We start from the raw sequence: 20,782 nt of genomic DNA on the forward strand, positions 1-20,782 counted from the left end.
AAAGTGAGGCTGGTGACTTAGCACAGCACCCTCTCACTCAAATCCAATTATTTGTGAGACCAAGTATCTAGTTTTCTGTAAGCCAAGTACAAAAATGGAATTGAATTACAGTACCTTAGAGTTTTTCACTGTTGTATAATCCTCTTCAGAGCAGTGACGCGTTTTCTTCTTATGTTTTTTACTTGAGTGTGAGTGACTTGATTTAGAATCTTCTGTTTCTTCATCTAGCACAAGATCATATTTTGTACTAAAGAACACAGTTAAGGATAGTTTTGAGAGCTGATCACGTATTGAAACAAAAGGTTTCAGGAAATAAATGAGACTATTAAAGCAACTAAGTTCTAAAGGTAACATGTCAAATTTCTATAAAATAACTTAATTTGTAAAACAAACTCAGCATTTTCTCTCATTATAGTAACTGGACATGGAGGTTATTGTATTCCTTAGTGAATCCTCTAAGAAAGGAGTCAGCACTTCCTGTTAGGAACTACAGGAATAATGTTAAATGCAAAAAACTGTGGAAGATGTGTGTCTTCTGCTATTCCAGATCAACACTACAAAGGACCAAAATCTTAGCTTTCTCCCAATAAATCATAAACCTTAAAACTGTTGATTCCTCTGTGGCAAGCCCTTCTTCTAAAATGTCTTATCACTTAAGAACAAATATAACAGAGTTATCTATTTCCCTTTCCAACCTTTTCCATGAGTAACAGTTGTAGTATATCACAAATATCCCAGGCTTGCACTATCTGAATGACTCCTCTCAGAAATTTAAAAAGTATCCTTTTCCCTCATTTTTTTTTAATTCTATAAGACTTATCTACAATACACCCCCAAACCCCCATTCTCCCTGGACCGTTTCAGGCACATTACAACTATGTTCTCCTCCCTCTTAACATTGCCTGAAACCAATAACAGAGCTTCACCTCCTCCTCAGGACTAACAAATTATACCTTTGGGCTCTCTATCCTAAGTCTCTTCTCCACCAGAACTGCTCAAAAAGACCTAAAGTAATCAAATTTTATAACAAATTTATTTCTTCCTACCCCTAATCTATTGGTATAATTAGGTATTTACTTTGAATTTCAATAACAGAAAACTGCATGGGCAAATAATATACATTTTAGGTGTATGTTATACCCACACATAAAAATGCTTGCCCCTTAATAATGTTTGCTTCCTTAATAAGAAATGTTCTTCTCATCCAGCCTTTCTGGAGAGCAATTTAGAATTAAGCCAAAGGAGCAACAAAAAATGTGCATACCCTTTGATCCAACAATACCACTACTGGGTCTATACCCTGAAGAGATCATGAAAAATGGTAAAAAACATCACTTGTACAAAAATATTCACAGCAGCCCTGTTTGAGGTGGCAAAAAAATTAGAAATTGAGTATTCACTCAATCAATCAATTGGGAAATGGCTGAACAAATTGTGGTATATGTACATTATGGAACACTAGTGTTCTACTAGAAACCAGGAGGGATGGAAATTCAGAGAAGCCTGGAAGGATTTGCATGAACTAAGGCTGAGTGAGATAAGCAGAACCAGAAGAACACTGTACACCCTAACAGCAACATGGGGTAGATGGATGTTCTTAATGGACTTGCTCATTCCATCAAGTGCAACAATCAGGGACAATTTTAGGGTATCTGCAATGGAGAATACCATCTAAATCCAAAGAAAGATTTGTGGAATTTAAACAAAGACTATTACCTTTAATTTAAAATTTTTTAAAAAGAGGGTATCTTAAGTAATTTTGCTATCTGTCATATACGTTTTTTTTTTCCTTAAGGATATGCTTTCTCTCTCAACACATTCAATCTTCACCAATGTATAGCATAGAAGCAATGTAAAGACTATCAGACTGCCTCCTCTGGGAGGTGGGAGAAGGGGAGCAAGATTGGAGGGAAAATTATAAAACTCAAAAAACAATTAAAAAATAAAAAATATTAATGTTTGTTTTCATATAAACTTAAGAAATGACATACTAAGTCAATCTGGTATTTTCTGTCTTTCTAGTGAAATCAAAGGTATTTTTTGAAAAAGCAGGATTTTAAGGGCGGCTAGGTGGTGCAGTGGATAGAGCACTGGCCCTGGAGTCAGGAGTACCTGAGTTCAAATCTGGCCTCAGACACTTAATAATTACCTAGCTGTGTGTAGCCTTGGGCAAGCCACTTAACCCCATTGCCTTGAAAAACCTAAAAAAAAACAAAAAAAAAAAAAAAAAAAACAGAATTTTCCTCAAAAGTTAGATCTACAACTATAAATGGATGCATTCCCTCTCTGCAGGTGAGTAATCAAGGACAATCCTAAGAAATCTGTTATGGAAAATGCTATCCACATCCAGAATAAAAACTATGGAATGAATGCACAGCAAAATCATACTTTGCTCACTTTTTAAACTTTTATGCTTTTTCCTTCTTTCTCAGAACCCCCCCTTAATTATAATGCCTCTTTCACAACATAACTAATGTGGAAATATGTTAAACAAAAATGTATTTATACAACATTTACTAGATTATTTGCTTCCAAGAGGAAGGGGGAGAGGGAAAGGAGGGTGGGTAGAAAAATACAGAACTCAAACTTGTACATAGATGAATGTTGAAAGCTACCTTTGCCTGTAATTGGAAAAATAAAAGAAAAAAAGTTAGAATTAAATCCTTCAAACATGCCCATTTTTGAATATATCCAAACTTTTCTTGAATCTTTTGCTACGTTTTTAAAAAACTTCTCTCCAGGGCGGCTAGGTGGCGCAGTGGATGAAGCACCGGCCCTGGAGTCAGGAGTACCTGGGTTCAAATCTGGTCTCAGACACTTAATAATTACCTAGCTGTGTGGCCTTGGGCAAGCCACTTAACTCCGTTTGCCTTACAAAAACCAAAAAAAAAAAAAAAAAAAAAAAACCTCTCCTCCTATGTAAAATATGTGATCTCTTCAATATGTTCTTTCCTCAGTATAGATCATAACCCTTGCATGTGGTATTTCTGCTTTTCTTGCTCATGTTCCTTCCCTAAAGTATCTACCCAACATTATGAGGGCCAATCTACCTCCAGATCTTTTTGCAATTCATGGTATCAGTAAAGGACTCAGGCTGTCATTCTTCACATATGTGCCATGATCATCCCATTGCTTCCATGATAATAAAGATAATCAATGGAATATGATCTAAGACTGCTTGTGTCTACCATGCACCTATCAACTGACTTTTAGGTCACTTGAATCTTTGATTTCTCAGGGACTGTGGTGTTCCAAGACTTATAATCAAAGAGCACTTTAGGAATATGTGGTGAAAAGACTGGTCTTTACAACTAAGACTGGTCTTTACATTAAATTCAATTCAGTTCAATCTCTTCCTTCTATTCAATTTTGAGATCACTTCATTGTCCATTCATGGTGCTTATGCCAGATAGATGTATGAACACAAAAGACTGGACTTCAACTCTTCATGTCATAGTATAAACAACAGGTATTTTTAATTCATTTTGGTTCCTTATCTCTTTGGGTAAATTCAGAACTTCAGTAAAAAGGTCCTGAAAGCTGATTGTAAATTGACATAATATCAACTGCAAGCAAGAACAAACAGAAAATCTAATTATCTTTAGGAAATCACTCTTCTGTTTGGATTCTGCAATAGAAAGCTTCAATGGCTTTTTAGCAAATATATCTTCCTATTTTATGCCTCATTTGATAATAATCAAAAAGACACTGGGCAAAATTCCCTCTTATGGTTGCATTTATCAAAAAATTTTGTGTAGTCTTGAGAAAGTAAGAGGGAATGACTAGAAAAAAGTCACTAAGGCTACATCTATACTTCCAAGTCAGATTTTTTTTTTTGATAATCAACAAAGGATAAAGTTGTACGGTTGTAAAAATGTGGTTTGTTGAAGAAAATTGTACAAGTTTGCCTATTCCTTTTTCATATTTTCATCAAGGATACACTCTCAACATATACATATATGTTTTATATTTACATATATATATAAAATTTTCATGACTACATAAAGATGAAAAAATAGGTACATGGGTTAAAAATCACTAATGTTCTCAGTATGTTTTTATTTGCCCTTACCCCTTACCTAAATTTGTCTCTTTCAAAGTCTCAGTATTTTCACTAGCTTTCATTTTCCAAGTTTACTCTGTGTCAGAAATTCCTAACCCTGGGTCCATAGACAGATTTCAGGGTCCATGAAATTGAATGGAAAAAAAAAAAAGAAAACTATTATATCCTTTTATCAAAATAACTGGCTTCTTTTTTATCCGTTATATTTCATTTTGGTGCATTTTAAAAACATTATTCTGAGAAAGGACTTCGCAGGCCTTACTAGACTGCCACAGAAACCTAATACACAATGAAAATGAAGAATTTCTGATCCATATCTTTGATGATGAGATCCTGATTTCCCTATCAATCTTTTGTGTTTTCCAGATTAAAAAGGCTTATTTTTAGTCAATCTTAATATAGTATATACAACATTTCCAACCTGATCATTCTAGTTGCCTTTTTTTCCTACAATCAATCACCAAGCACTTACTAAGCTCTAACTAGCTGCCAACTATTATGGCACCTCTTATATGGCTTTACACACAAAAAGAATTCAATAAATGTTTTTCACAGAAAGTCAGTAAGATAAAAAAAAAAAGGTTTAGATGATATAGGGGAAATGATCCTATTTTGCCAATAGGAAGCTTGAAAGAAAAAGATCAAACACTTGAAGATGCAAAAAAACAAACTGCAGTGTGTGAAATGATGGATTCATAATGAGTCTATCAAGGAATAAGTAAACTAAAAATGACATAATAAGAATAGCATGTTTAATTGCTTCCTGCTTGTCTGAACTCAAAACTTGGAAGAATCTCAATTTTTAAAAATTTCTTTTAATTCTATTATGTTGACTGATGTGCTCAATAAATACTTATTATTGTTATCACAATAATAATGGTGATGATAATTACTGATTGATGATGGTGTATTAAGGGAATGAGAAAATTTAGAATTGTAGTTCAAGTACAAGTACAAGAATTCTTATATAGAAGATGATGACCAGGTAATCATTATCTCTAGTAAAGACAGAAGAGAAGGAAATGCATATAAAATATAAGAGATTAAAGTTAGAAAGAAGAAAGAATATGGTGACTATGAAAAAGTTATCATAATCAATATCTAAAGAAGACAAAAGTCTTCTCTGAGTGCCATTTGAGAATAGGCTGAGTTTCATCTATCTAGGTCTAAGTATGGTTCTGATTAGGGATAATGGAATAAACTCAAAGTTTCAACTTTTCCTAGTATACCATTAGTAATAGTAACTATTAGGCTAAAAAACCTAGATAATAAAAAAAATTTTGAAGAAAAATTTTGAATATAATCATAATTTTGTAAAAAAAAGTGGCAAAAAATTTTCCTATTTTTTTTTTGCAATTTTCCACAACATCTAGAATTCTGTGTGTAGAGAGTGCTCAATAAGCATTAACTACCCAGTTACAATAAAGGATACTCCTGTTTGGGTTTTGCTTTATCTTTAAGAGCAAATTTAGAAGATTTTTCCTGGTCCTTTTCATATTCCTTGAAATCATTCTTAGTATATTTCCCACCTGTTTATCGGGGAAAAAAAAATTGATTGGATTAGTTCACAAATACAGAATTCAATAAAAAGAATGAATTGCTTATGTCCCATGAGAGAACTCTTAGAAGTTTAAGTAAACTACATGCTACTTTTATTCATTTCATTTGTAAAATATTGAACCACAGAGTTAGAAGAGACTTTAAAATTATCTAGTTCAACTCACTCATTTTCTACATGGGAAAACAAGCCCAAGGAAATTAAGTAACATGCTCAACATGGTGGCAGAACCAGGACTAGAATTCAGATTCCCTAGTTCCTGCTGATCATTCTTGAAACAGAAAAGTTCACCCTAATTCATCTCTCTATTACAAATTTGACTGAAATCAGGCAGCTTGATGAAATCAGGCAGCTTGACTGAAATAGGCAGATACTGCCACCTAATGATTGAAGAAACTATTGCAACACAAAATACAGAAGGGGGAATATGATACACATGTGCTCCTTAAAAAGAATTGTATAACTTGGCACAGTAACTTTATGAATAAGCAGCCAGTAAAACACTCACTCATAGCACACTATTGTTCTTCATCAGGAAAAGATCTCATAGGTTCTAGCTAACTATGTGAATGAAAAAAATGTGATTCGTTTTCTTATTAATAGCCCAAATTCTACAAACCCCTATATATATTAAAGAACAGAAACAACATACCTTTCCCTCTCCATTTAACTTTTGCAACAGACTGGCTAAAATCTACATGTATTCTTCTATCATCTATGAGGACATTATCCATTTTGAAAAAGGCTTTTTCACAATCTTCTTCCTAAAGCAAAGTTATTTTTAAAAGTTAACTCTTTAACACTGGATGATTATCAATTATGATGGACTAGTTCAATTCTAAAAGACCTGTGATGGAAAATATTTTCCATTTCCAGAGAAGGAACTGTGGAGTTTAAATAAAAACCAGAGCTTACAACCTTCAATTTTTAAAAGTTGTCTAATGTATTGTGGAGTTTTTTTCTCTCTAATGTTTTTTTCTTCCATTTGGTTTTGCTTCTTCTTTCACAATATGATTAATATGGATCTATGTTTAGCATTTTATACATATAGAGCCTAATACTAGATTGCTTTCTCTCAGGGGGAGGGAAGGGAAGGAGGGTGAAAAAATGTAAAACTCAATACCTTGCAAAAAAAAAAGAGTGGTGAAAACTATCATTGCTATAGCTAGGTAAATTTGATAAAAGCAAAAGTTAACAAATTCACTAGTAATTACTGAGGTATATAAAATATTAAAATAGGAATGATTTACAAAAAGAATGTCTGTATATTTTGGAATGGTATATAACTGCTTGAATATTCTAAGTCCCTGTCAAACCCCTCTTGCTGGAGAGACAAAGAAGTATATAGAGGACTAGGAATCAGGAGACCAGGATTCAAGTGACCTTACTGGAAAATCAAAAATGTATTGATCATTCCAAGCAATATGAATCAGTCTGAACTGGGAAGATTTGGAAAGTTCCCAGACTTCCAAGTCCTATGTGACAACAAACACATTACCTAACAGATTTAGCCCTAAATGAAGGCAGACTAATTCTGACAGAGAGGGAGAACCCAGGATCATGACTCCCAAGAGCCCTGGGCAGAGCAAAACAGTGCCATATAGCCTGATATCATCCTCCTCGAAAGCAACCCTTAGGAGCAATAAGTGTGACAACTACTCCTGCAGGTGAAAGTTATAGCTACTAAAAACAAGAAAAAAAAACTACCGAAATACTAAGAACTTATCAAATGGTTCCTCATAAGAAACTGATTTTATCAGTGGAAATGACATTAAGGAAGAGGAACAAGGGATTTCTCCATCTGTTCTGCAGCTAAAGCCTGTTGTCTCTCCCATTAGACTTGAGCTTGAGAGTACCACCTAGTTCATTTTTCTGCTCTACTCCCTGCCCTTAGCATAAAGCTTTGTATATAATAAACACTAATTATCTTATAAATCATTCACTCAAGTAAGCAACTATTATTGCAAAATTTCACCCTTATTGTGTAATTGCTTAGCCAACATTCTCCTGCATCAGTTTCTGTGCAATAAGGTTAACTGTCTACTACTAGAATTATTTTTGTGGCAGTTCCAAGTAGTGATTAATCTATGAGAAGAAATGACTTTGATGAAGAAATATCTGTATGTGCAGAAAATAAATGAAATACAATATGTAACACTATGATCTAATCCAGGAAGAGAGAGGGGGGATATCTGAAAACATTTTGGTGATGTAAAAATATAAAAAATTTATTTAAAAAAAAATCCAAAAGTATACAGTGACCATTCTGGAAAATTCTGACCTACCCTTAATTAGAAGTAACCAAGGACAGACTGTAAGACTACTAGTCAGAAATAAAACAGAAGATTTCTGTTCAAGTAGGATTGTACAAATGACCCCAAGGTCTCTTCCAACTCTCAGGTATGGTGATTCTAGGACAACTATATTCATTCTAACTGTAGAGTCACAGAATATTAGGGATGAAATTGACCTTCAAATAAATCAACTAGTCCAATTCACTTATTTTAAAAGGAAAGTCAAGTGAGAACCAGAGAAGGAGAATTGACTAATTAAGATTTTTGACCCAGGATCTCCTAAATCTTGGTCCAATTTTACTACAATACACTGTCCCTCTTTGAAAAAAATGCATGAAAATTTATTAAAATCATGATTAAATATGGTTCCTGAACCATGAAGTACGTTATCCAAAAATTCTGGGCTATACACTAATTTTTAACCAGAAATTAAAATACAGGCCAAGAACTATCAATAAAATGATACATCCTAACTTTATAAAAAGAGTCACTTATTCGTAATAGGCTAAACAAGAAATTACTTATAAGAGATTAAGTGAAGGCCTTACTAATACAGTATCAAAACCTAAAATCCTATATCACAGCAAAAGAGAACAAAACAGGTATGAATCTGAATGTTTCTGCAATATGACATACCTTTTCAAATTCAATAAATGCATAACAAAGGGATTCTCCTGTCTTCCAGTCACGAATAACTTCACAACTGAAAAAATTAGGAAAAAAGGATTAAAATCAAAACTAAACATTGTCAGGGGAGGCACTAACTCTACCAATACAAAAAGTAAAATAAGATAAATGAGTATTAATGTAGAGTTCCTGGAACTTAAATTCTTCTAATATTGGCTAAATATGTGTTTTGCAAATTAAACACATTTACAAATAGGAAGATTTAATCTAGAACAAGCTAAATGTCCAATACCATTAGATCTCATGTATTCAATAAAGGGAAGGATGGTATAAAATACTATCATCAGTCCAGTAAGGGTCAACTTAATTTTGCCTAACTGTATGCTTAAATTATTAATTTTTTATTATTAGATTTTTTTGTGAAACACTGAAGTTTATTTTTAAATGTATGTAAATATAGATGTGTACATATAAAATATCTTGGGCAGCTAGGTGGCATAGTGTATAAAGCACCAGCCTTGGAGTCAGGAGTACCTGGGTTCAAATCCGGTCTCAGACACTTAATAATTACCTAGCTGTGTGGCCTTGGGCAAGCCACTTAACCCCGTTTGCCTTGCAAAAACCTAAAAAAAAAAAACCAAACAAACCAAAAAACAAAAAAAAGTATCTTACTGAATATGTATAATATATTTTGTATCACTACTAATAACAATAACTAGAAAACCTTCATATGATACTTTTAAGTTTGTAAAGTCCTATATATATATATAGATATACATATACATATACATATATATAGATATATATATATATATTAGTTCATCAGTATTAAGAGTAGCAAATATGTATAATTCAAAATAGTACATACATGCTTGACCCTGGAATGCAATGTATGTTTATATTTTTCCTATCAAACCTTTTTCTTTGAGCACAGTTCAACTGGCTGATAGTCAATAGGATGCCATATAAAATCACAAAATAGGTTTCTCTGGTTAGTTTACAAAGTGGGAAACAGAGAACTAACTACATTTTGTTTTTTACTACTGAAATAAACTGAGCACTTTTAAAATTCTTCTAATGAGATATAAAAAAGCAGGGGCAGCTAGGTGGTGCAGTGGATAGAGCACCGTCCCTGGAGTCAGAAGTAACTGAGTTCAAATCTGGCCTCAGACACTTAAAAATTACCTAACTGTGAGGCCTTTGGCAAGTCACTTAAACCCATTTGCTTTCCAAAATCCAAAAAAAAAAAAGATAAAAAAGCAGCTTTTCTTACAAAATCCATTTCTAAAATTTTCATGTTCTAAAAAAGAGGTGTAGTAGTAACCAGTTAACATCTCCTTTGATGAGTAAGAAGTCCTAAGGAATGCTCTTCCATAGGCTATAAAGAACTTTGTGCCCCAACAGCTAAAATTCTAAATGGGGACTGTTTCAAAATAAACTTGTATTTTTTTTTTAGGTTTTTGCAAGACAAACGGGGTTAAGTGGCTTGCCCAAGGCCACACAGCTAGGTAATTATTAAGTGTCTGAAGCCGCATTTGAACTCAGGTACTCCTGATTCCAGGGACGGTGCTCTACCCACTGAGACACCTAGCTGCCCCAGAATGTTTCAAATTACAGATATTATAGGGCTGTGGATTCATAATGAAGCATGCATTCAATCTCAACACAAGAATATACCAGAGAGAAGTTGATATTCAATTCAGGAAAACCTTAAGTTTAACACCAATTCCAACCCAACCAAGTAAAAGAAAACTTGGCAGCAGAGCAGCAAGGTGGTGCAGTGGATAGAGCACTGGCCCTGACATCAGGAGGACCTAAGTTCCAATTTGAACTCAGCCACCTAATAAATACCTAGCTGTGTGACCTTGGGCAAGTCACTTAACCCCCCATTGCCTTAAATTTTAAAATTTTTTTAAATTTAAAAAAATTGGCAAGAATGAGCAGTTACTGAAGTAAGAATAAAGACTAACCAACAGAAACAAATAATCTAATCAGAAGACTGAAAGAGAGTTGTTATCTGAATTAGGAAGAAAACTGGGGATAAATAGGACTGTTAAATACTGAACAAATGATTATAGTATTGTAGGAATTGTAGGATTTTCAGCTATGATGAATTCAACTAATATAAAAATAGGAAAAGTAAATTTAAAATTAAATTGTGAAGGAAAATAGATGAGAAACTGTCTTGAATAGAGAACACATATATCAGAATGTTAGTTACATTTTATTTATTCATCATTATGAACTAGTTAATTCACATAAGTGAATCTTCCAAATAAATTCAACTCTCTTTAAAATATCAATTTTTTTAATTTTTACTATTTTTCTGAAGAAATTTCAAAATGAATCAACATACTTCCCTGACATCTTAAACAAAATATTTTTAAGTGCCCTAAATTATTATTTAATTGGAGAAATACAAATTAAAACAACACCTATTTAATTGGTTGAAATGGCAAAAAAGGAAAATGATCAATACTGGAAGGATGTGGGAAAACTGGGGCACTAATACAATGTTGGTGAAGTTGTGAATTGATCCAACCATTCTGGAAAGCAATAGAACTATGTTTAAAAGACAATAAAACCGTGCGTACTCTTTGATTCAGTAATACCACTACTAAGTCTGTATCCCAAAGAGTTCATTAAAAAAGAAGGAAAATCAGACAATATAAAATACCTGGGAGTCTACTTGCCAAGACAGACTCAGAAACTTTTTGAAAACAATTATAAAACATTTCTCACACAAATTATATCAGATTTAAATAACTGGGAAAATATCAACTGCTCATGGATAGGTTGAGCTCATATAATAAAAATGCCAATTCTACCAAAAATAAACTAACTGTTTAGTGCCCTACCAATCAAAATTCCAAAATATTACTTTAATGAGTTAGAAAAAGTAAATTCTATTGAAGAAATAAAAAGTCAAGAATTTCCAGGGATTTAATAAAAAAAAAGTGCAAAAGAAGGGGGCTTAGCCCTACCTGATCTAAAATTATATTATAAAGCGTAAGTCATCAAAATTGTTTGGTATTGGCTAAGAAATAGAGTGGTGGACCAGTGGAATAGACTAGGTGCAATAGCAGGAAACGATTATAGTAATCTGCTGTTTGATAAACCCAAAGAGTCCAGCCACTGTGATAAAAACTCCCTCTTTGATAAAAACTGCTGGGATAATTGTAAGTTAGTATGGAAGAAACTTAGATTAGACCAACACCTCACACCCTTTACCAAGATAAGATCCAAACGGACCCTTGATTTAGACATAAAAAACAATACTACAAACAAATTAGAAGATCAAGGACTAGTTTACCTATCAGATCTAAAAGGGGAGCAGTTTGTAACTAAGGAAGAGATAGAGAAGAACATCACCAAAAACAAACTAGATGATTTCAATTACATTAAGTTGAAAAGCTTTTGCACAGATAAAACCACTGTAACCAAGATCAAAAGAAATGTAGTAAACTGAGAAACAATCATTACAACTAATGATTCTGACAAAAGACTCATTTATAAAATATACAGAGAACTGAGTCATATTTAAAAAAAAGCCATTCCCCAGTTGACAAATGGTCAAAGGATATGCAAAGGCAATTTACAGATGAGATCAAAGCAATCCATAGCCATATGAAAAATTGTTCTAAATCATTAATGATTAGAGAAATGCAAATTAAAGCTTCTCTGAGGTACCATCTCAGACTGGCCAATATGACCAGAAAGGATAATGATCATTGTTGGAAGGGTTGTGGGAAATCTGGGACACTGATATATTGCTGGTGGAGCTGTGAACTCATCCAACCTTTCTGGAGAGAAATTTGGAACTATGCCCAAAGAGCAACAAAAATGTGCATACCCTTTGATCCAGCAATACCACTACTGGGTCTATACCCTAAAGAGATGATGAAAAAAGGCAAAAACATCACTTGTACAAAAATATTCATAGCAGCCCTGTTTGTGGCAGCAAAGAATTGGAAATCAAGTAAATGTCCTTCAATTGGGGAATGGCTTAGCAAATTATGGTACATGTGTATCATGGAACACTATTGTTCTATTAGAAACCAGGAGGGACAGGACTTCAGGGAAACCTGGAGGGATTTGTATGAACTGATGTTGAGTGAGATGAGCAGAACCAGAAGAACACTGTATACCCTAACAGCAACACAGGGGTGATGTACAACCTTGATGGACTTGCTCATTCCATCAGTGCAACAATCAGGGACAATTTGGGGCTGTCTGCAATGGAGAATACCATCTGTATCAAGAGAAAGAGCCATGGAGTTTGAACAAAGTTCAAGGACTATTCCCTTTAATTTAGGAAAAAAAAAACAGTTATCTTATTGTCTGATCTTGTTACCTCTTAGGCTTCTTGTCTCTTCTTTGAGGGTATGATTTCTCTCTCATCACACTCAATTTGGATCAATGTACAACATGGAAACAAAGTAAAGACTGACAAATTGCTTTTTGTGGGGGGGGGGAGTAAATTGGGAGACAAATTGTAAAACTCAAATAAAATCTTTAATAAAAAAAGAAGGAAAAGACCCACACATAAAAAATATTTATAGGAATTCTTTACATAGTGGCAAAGAATTGAAAATTGAGGGGATGTACAACAATAGGGGAATGTCTAAACAAACTGCAGCAAATGAATAGTTCTTAACAGAACTATTGTTCTGCAAGGAAATCATGAGTGGGTAGACTTCAGAAAAGCTTGGAAAGTCTTGCATGAGTTGATGCTGAGAGAAGTGAGCAGAACCAGGAGAACATTGTACATATTAACAGCAACATTGTATGATGATCAACTATGATGGATACAACTCCTCTCAGCAATTCAGTGATCAAGTACAATTCTAAAAGACTTGTAATGGAAAATGCCATCCTCATCTACAGAAAAAAAGCTATGGAATTTGAATGCAGACCAAAACATACTATTTTCATCTTTTTCTTTCTCGTGATTTTTTCCCCATTAGTTCTGATCCTTCTTTCACAAAATAACTAATATGGAAATATTTTAACATAATTGTAACATATAATCTATATCAGATTGCTTGCTTTGGGAGGGGGAGGGAAGGAAAGGTGATAGAAAAAAGTGGAACTCAAAAGCTTACAAAAAGAATAATGTTGAAAACTTTGCATGTAATTGGAAAAAATAAAATAACATTCAAAACAATTTTATAAAAACTCCATTGGCATTCCATAAACATCCCTGATTGCACTCAATTTAATTACTTGAATAACTGTCAAATGTCTATTACATGGAAGAGGCTGTAGGCCCACATTCTCTCCTGCCTACCTTTTAAATTCTTTTTCTTTAATGTCTAGATTCAGTGCCAGTAACTTACTTTCCTAAACCTCTCAGTATAACTGTCCTAAAATTTCTCCAATATTCCTAGAGCACTTCATTTGCAGTCTTCCTTTTCCCATCACTCTCTATTTCAAATTATATTTACTTGTTCAACTGTCACAATACCTAAGCTCCCAGAACTCTTCTATTTTGCACACCCAGCACTAGTAGTCCACAATGTTGCCCATAGTAAGCCAGTCATAAAAATCAATTAAACTGAATATTATTAAATATGGTCCAACTTTTTCTCAGGAACAGGGCCCAACAGAAATAGTCCTGTAACTTTCCTATGTGGTTTGGCTGTCAACTACAAAGTCTAGTTCTTCCTTTACTGTCTCACATGGTCCTCCTCACCTGGTCCCAACCACCTTTATAATTTGCTGCTTCTAATAGTAATTTGAGAAACAGAGACCCAAAGTAAGAACAGATCTTTGCTAACAGGCTCCCAAGCACAGCTGGGACAACTCAAATTCAGACCATATCCACAAAATAAGAACAAAAGCATGGGCATAAGGACTTAGTGGCAGTTAGTTCATAGACTGAGAGGCTCTTCTGCTCATTTCCCAGCTTAAGTTCTAGTCTGGATGGTTAAGGTTTCAGGTCTGATATCTGGTTAAATGGGACTACTGTATTTATGGCTTTAAGACTGGATAGGCATAGACAAGAAAGTGGGGGGGACAAAAAACTGCCCTAGTTTCTTCTTTTGCTGTTATTTTCACATTTGACAAGTGGTCAACACATATGCAGCACTGTGGCAGTTACTTTTCTTAGGCTCCTTTCTTATACTTCTCATGTCATACCTAGAATTATTGCTTAAATAATGCTCAAACGGAAAATTTAACAATAAGAACCCAAGACAGAGCAATAAGCTCTAGTATTACCATTGTTTAAATAGAAAATACAGATTTAAAAAGACCTGGCTTGAGGAAAGTCAAATGATATCCAAGGAATCTCTTGGAGAGGACCCTTGATCTGGGAGAAGCATGATGGACTTGGGGCAAGAGGCCCAAGTCAAAGCCCAGGCTCTATCATTTGCTGGCTCTGTGGAGAAATCACTGAATCTCTCTGAGCTTCGGCTTTCTCATCTGTCAAGTGGAGTTAGTCTCACGCTTAGCAGGTAAAGTTCTATAACAACTATACAATGCTATGTTGATATGAATTACTATTTCTAATTTTATTCATCAGCATGTCCTGTAATTCACTGAATTTCCTCCTAATAACTCCCACATTATCTTGGGTTTATCCTCCCCCACTCCATTATTCCCTATTTCTTCCTTTTCCTCATTGGTACCTCTGCTTTGGTACCTCTGGCCCAACTATTACAGGAGTAGAGGGAAAGGAGAGAATCAGCACACCTTCCTCTAGTCTTGGCTTTCTGCCTCTATTTCTCCATGAACTAGAATTGAATTGGCCACACCACCCTGATACCCAAAGTTCCAAACCAAACCCAAACAAACAGAAAGGAAATTCTAAAAATATGCAAATTTTTTACAGCCTCTTGCTGGAAATTTTTGAGGGGGAAAATTTTTAAAGGAAGTGTGAAATGTGAGGAAATCTAGATCCAAATTAGCTTTACTTCTAACTGTTGTTTAAATCTGGGTTAACTATTCATTTTTAAGAGATGAGTATCTTCAAGGCCAATAATAAGAACCCTTATCTTGGACACCAGGACCTAGATTCTCCCTACTGGACTTTGGAATTCAATTTCTCCAAACGCTTCAGTTTCCTCATTTGTAAAATGAAGATATCTGCACCAAACACTTCATAAGGATGTCAGAAAAGGCAAGATACAGTGTTCTTAAGCATATTATACTCTATAAGCTATTATTAATATTTAATGAAGATTTTGCTGGATTGAGAACTATGAAAAATCAGTAATTCACTATTCAGGAGATGAAATACTGAGAATAACATCTATTTTCCAAATGCTATGAATACTTGACAATGAAAGTTAAACTGAGAATCAATTTATATATTAATACACAATAATATATAATACAAAAATTTGTACTCTTTAAAAAAGAATCCTATTTATTTCTTTCCTTTCCCCCCCCCCTCAAATGAGTAAGAATTACCTTTTTATGGCCCCAAATCTTGAGAATATTATTTCCAGATCTTCATCTGTGGTCACAGGATTCAATTTGCAGACAAATAGGACATTTTCTGGAGGTTTGATGTCTGCATCAGGTAAATCTCCCACCTAAATTAAAAATGAAAATGTCATTTTCTTTTAGTAAAAATATTTTTTAAATGCTAATTAAATTAGTCTCACACAAAATTTGCTAATGAAATCTGAATCTGTACGTATGAACTGAAGCACCAGTAAATTAACCATTAATAAATATTTTAACATGCAGAATATAAAATAATCCTGATGAGAATAACAACAAAAAGGGACAAAGGACCCTGAAATATTTTTTCTCCAATCGCTCACCTCCACCACCCGGCTTAGTCTCTTGTTCCCAGGAGTTCCACAAAAACATCATGTGAGACCTGTAATCCCTAATAATTTTTGATAATAGTAGCTATTGAGGGGGCAAAATTACATTTCCCTAAAGCCTACAAATGAATCAAAAATAATAGCATGCATCAATAAGTAGTCTGACAGAAAAACAAATGGGATAGTAAACCATCATTCTACTTACTGCATTATCAAGAGTTGTCAATAATAAAGATGTTTAAAATTTATATCTTTAAAATAAAGAAGAGTATCCTACAAAGTATGGATTTAAAATAATGGATTCCTGTCCAAATGAATAAAAAAAGTAATTCAACTCAATAAAACAGTATCTATCTTAAAATAACACTACCAGATAATTCACAAAGCAATAGCAAGCAATGAAGATTGGCAGTAATTGTAATTCAGTGAATGATGGAGATTATGACACCATATAAATATAGAAAACATTATTACTGGGCCAACTAGGTGGAACAGTAGATAGAGCCCTGGCTCAGGAATCAAGAGTTACCTGAGTTCAAATGTGACCTCGCACACTTGATACTAGCTGGGTAACCTTGGGCAAAACATTTAACCCCCACTGTCTCATCAAAAAAAAAAAAAAACTAACAAAAAAGTAAAATAAAAATTTAACAATATTAATATAACATTATTATGAAATAAGAGGAAGGCAGCACAACATTGTGAATCAGAAATGGAGGGGAGATTTATCTGCATACTTAATGCCATACTTAGTCTCATTCTCATTTTCTCATTTTAATTATGTTAGTTTTGCTTTCTAATTTAATATAGAACGATGAACATAGATTGCAACAAAGGCAAATTTCTCAACTATTCTTTATAATCAAAAAACTTTGAACTATTTGGGATTCTAGAGATCAACTAGAACAGGGTCCACATTTTACAAATGAGGAAGCTGAGTTTCAAATGCTAGGTAACTTTCCAAGTCAAAAAAATGAAAGAAACAACAAAGCTAAAGATTCAAACCTAGATCTTTGATTCCAGAACCAGCATTTTTTCCCTCTTAAAAGTTCAACTCATTTTCCCCTCTTACAAATTCAACTCATTTAATTTTTTTCTTGAAATGGGTTTGGGGATCCCCCTATCCCCTAATGAACTCTTTCCCACTTTTGGTAAGCTCTAATTGTTTCTTCCCTCCATGCCATGTATCTCTTTCTGGAATTACAATTACAACTTCATCATATAACATTAAAAAACATACATAAAAGAGACTTATTTGGTTTTATGTTGCCCTTATTCAAGAAAAAAAGCATCCTTTTAACAATTTTTCTGTTCTACACTGGACTCTGCAGCAAATCTACTTTATAAATACTTTTTCAAACTGTTCCAACTCTACAAAGAGAATGGAATACAGATGCATTTAACATGTGAAAAATTTCTGTCCTAGGAAAGTTTATGCAAAATGTACTATGATACCTTCTCCAATACTCCTCTTTTTTTCCTGTTACTACACCTATTCTAGTTCAGATTCTTATCACCTCAAACTTGGACCACTGTAATAGTTGCTGGTGGGTCTGCCAGTCTCAAGTCTATCTTCACTCCAATATATCCTTCACTCATCCACTAAAGTGATTTTCCTAAAGTGCAGGTCTGACCATGTCACCCCACCCCTCAATAAATTCCAGGGGCTCTATAATTGCCAGGATCAAATACAAAATTCTCTGTTTGGCATTCAAAGATCTCTTCCTCTCTCTCTCTCTACCATTCCCACCCCCCCTATCTTTCCAGTGACAGTGGCCTCCAATCTGTTTCACAAAAATCCTTAATCTCTCATCTCTGAGCATTTTTCCAGGCTCCCCCCCAACCCCTAAAATGATCTCTTCCCCCTCTGCTCTGACTACTAATCTCCCTGACTGCCTTTAAGACCCAACCCCTTAATTTCAATGCCTTTCTTCTGCTAATTATTCCCTGTTTATGGCTTATTTTTATATATTTGTTTGCAATTTGCCTCCACCCTTAGACTGTGAGCTCACTGATGTCAAGGACTGGTTTGTTTGCCTCTTTTTGTATCTCCAGCACTAAGCATAGTGGCTGACACATAGTAGGTAGTTTATAAATATTTTTTAATTGACTAGTCAAAATTATCAAAGCAAGAGTTGTCTTGCAGCCAAACACATACATACCATTTAAGAAATATATGCAAGAGTATATTTAAGGGGCAGCTAGGTGGCGTAGTGGATAAAGCACCAGCCCTAGAGTCAGGAGTACCTGGGTTCAAATCCGGTCTCAGACACTTAATAATTACCTAGCTGTGTGGCCTTGGGCAAGCCACTTAACCCCGTTTGCCTTGCAAAAACCTAAAAAAATAAAAATAAAAAATAAAAAAAAGAGTATATTTAAGTAGGTTATTCTTACCATTTCTAAAAGAATAGCCTGAGTTTTTGCCTCCTTCTCAGCCATTATTTCTTCAACTTCTTCAGCTGATCTTCCTTTGAAATCATCAATTTCTTCATCAGCTCCTATTCGGCCACTCTATGAGGAGAAAAAAAGCATTTTATTAACAAAAACAAAAATTATTAATCCATGTATTTAAGGAACAAAAATCTAATTCATATGAAAGACAAAGTATCTTTGCATCATTTGTTCAATATAGTTTCAAAAAAGCAATCAGAAATAAGCTTACAAAGTTGATGAAATTAAACTAATGCCAATCAAAATGAGCTGCTGAGTTACCAAAATGACAAAGGATCCTATAGAAATTAGCCAGTGTCTAACAAATTAATGAATTAGAAAAATTAAACAATGCCACAAATGGTATTCAAACCTTTTATTCACAGAGCTGAACTTAGGCCATACATCACCCATATCAGTTTAAGGAATTAGGGTGTCAAGATATGATCTGACAAGTATAAAGAATTCTCAAATGAGAAAACTCCTTCTCCCAATACAATTGCATTAGACTTAAGAGAGTCACTTGCCAGGATGGGTTAAAAGAATGACTTGAACCCAATTCTTCCTGGCTTCAAGGCTGGCTAACTCAGGCTGATTCTGTTTAGAGCAGAAAAAAATCAAGAAAAATCTATATGGGGTGGCTAGGTGGTGAAGTGGATAGAGCACCAGCCCTAGAGTCAGGAATACCTGGGTTCAAATCTGGCCTCAGACACTTAATAATTACTTAGCTGTGTGGCCTTGGGCAAGCCACTTAACCCCATTTGCCTTCTTTAAAAAAAAAAGAAAAGAAAAATCTACACTGATCCAGAATGTTCTTACAATTGAAAAGGCCCTCCCAACTTAAACAAAAAGAAAGGGAAAAAAAAGGGCCCTCCCTAGAAAACCAGTTCAGTTTTGATTTTGGAGTACATCTCAGAAAAAGTCAAACTAGTTTCTCAATAAACTAGCAATGCCAGAGTTAGGCTGGTATTAGCATTACTCCAAATACCTTTGCTGCCCTTCAATCCCTAGCTTATCCCTGACATAAATGTACAAAGATTAACATATTTTGGCCCATTCCAAGAAAAACCTACATCCCTGGAAATAAGTTCTTCAGAAAAATTAAGAAAAATTCAAGTCAAAACAACTAATACTAATGCATTTTGAAGTCTCTCAAATCATTACTGCTTTAAAAAACACAAAACGGGGGGCAGCTATGTGGTACAGTAGATAAGCACCGGCCCTGGAGTCAGGAGGACCTGAGTTCAAATACGGCCCTCAGACACTTAATAATTGCCTAGTTGTTTGACCTTGGGCAAGTCACTCTTAACCCCATTACCTTAAATAAATAAAATTTAAAAAAAAAGAAAAGATGGTCAAAGGATGTGCAAAGACAATTTACAACCGAGGATATCAAAGCAATCCATAGTCATATGAAAATTGATCCAAATCATTACTTATTAGAGAAATGCAAATTAAAGCATCTCTGAAAGACCACCTCACACCTCTCAGACTTGCCAATATGACCAGAAAAGACGATGATCAGTGTTGGAAGGGATACAGGAAATCTGGGACACTAATACATTGTTGGTGGAGCTGTGAACTCATCCAACCTTTCTGGAGAGCAATTTGTGATTATGCCCAAAGGGCAACAAAAATGTGCATACCCTTTGATCCAGCAATACCACTACTGGGTCTAAGATTATGAAAAAGGGTAAAAACATTACTTGTACAAAAATATTTATAGCAGCCCTGTTTGTGCTGGCAAAAAACTGGAAATTAAGTGAATGTCCTTCAATTGGGGAATGGCTTAATAAACTGTGGCATATGTATGTCATGGAACACCACTGTTCTATTAGAAAACAGGAGGGATGGGAATTCAGGGAAGCCTGGAGAGATTTGCATGAACTGATGCTGAGTGAGATGAGCAGAACAAGAAAAACACTGTACACCCTAACAGCAACATGGGGGTGATGATCAACCCTGATAGACTTGCTCATCCCTTCAGTGCAACAACCAGGGATAATTTTGAGCTATCTGCAATGGAGAA

The 20,782-nt window shown here is 34.4% G+C and overlaps 1 protein-coding gene across 1 annotated transcript in view; it reads right to left on the reverse strand.

Moving 5' to 3' along the window:
* Positions 1 to 20,782, reverse strand: part of PPIL4 (peptidylprolyl isomerase like 4) — a 44,391-nt gene that overhangs the window by 10,123 nt on the left and 13,486 nt on the right. Inside the window, exons 7-12 of the mRNA XM_074187801.1 lie at positions 18,718 to 18,834; positions 15,959 to 16,083; positions 8,552 to 8,618; positions 6,274 to 6,385; positions 5,496 to 5,592; positions 115 to 247 (exon numbers count right to left, since the gene is read on the reverse strand). Of these exons, the coding sequence (XP_074043902.1) occupies positions 115 to 247; positions 5,496 to 5,592; positions 6,274 to 6,385; positions 8,552 to 8,618; positions 15,959 to 16,083; positions 18,718 to 18,834 (651 nt within the window). The remainder of the gene's footprint in view (positions 1 to 114; positions 248 to 5,495; positions 5,593 to 6,273; positions 6,386 to 8,551; positions 8,619 to 15,958; positions 16,084 to 18,717; positions 18,835 to 20,782) is intronic.

This window comes from Macrotis lagotis, chromosome 5, assembly GCF_037893015.1.
Source record: "Macrotis lagotis isolate mMagLag1 chromosome 5, bilby.v1.9.chrom.fasta, whole genome shotgun sequence".
NCBI lineage: Eukaryota > Metazoa > Chordata > Mammalia > Peramelemorphia > Peramelidae > Macrotis > Macrotis lagotis.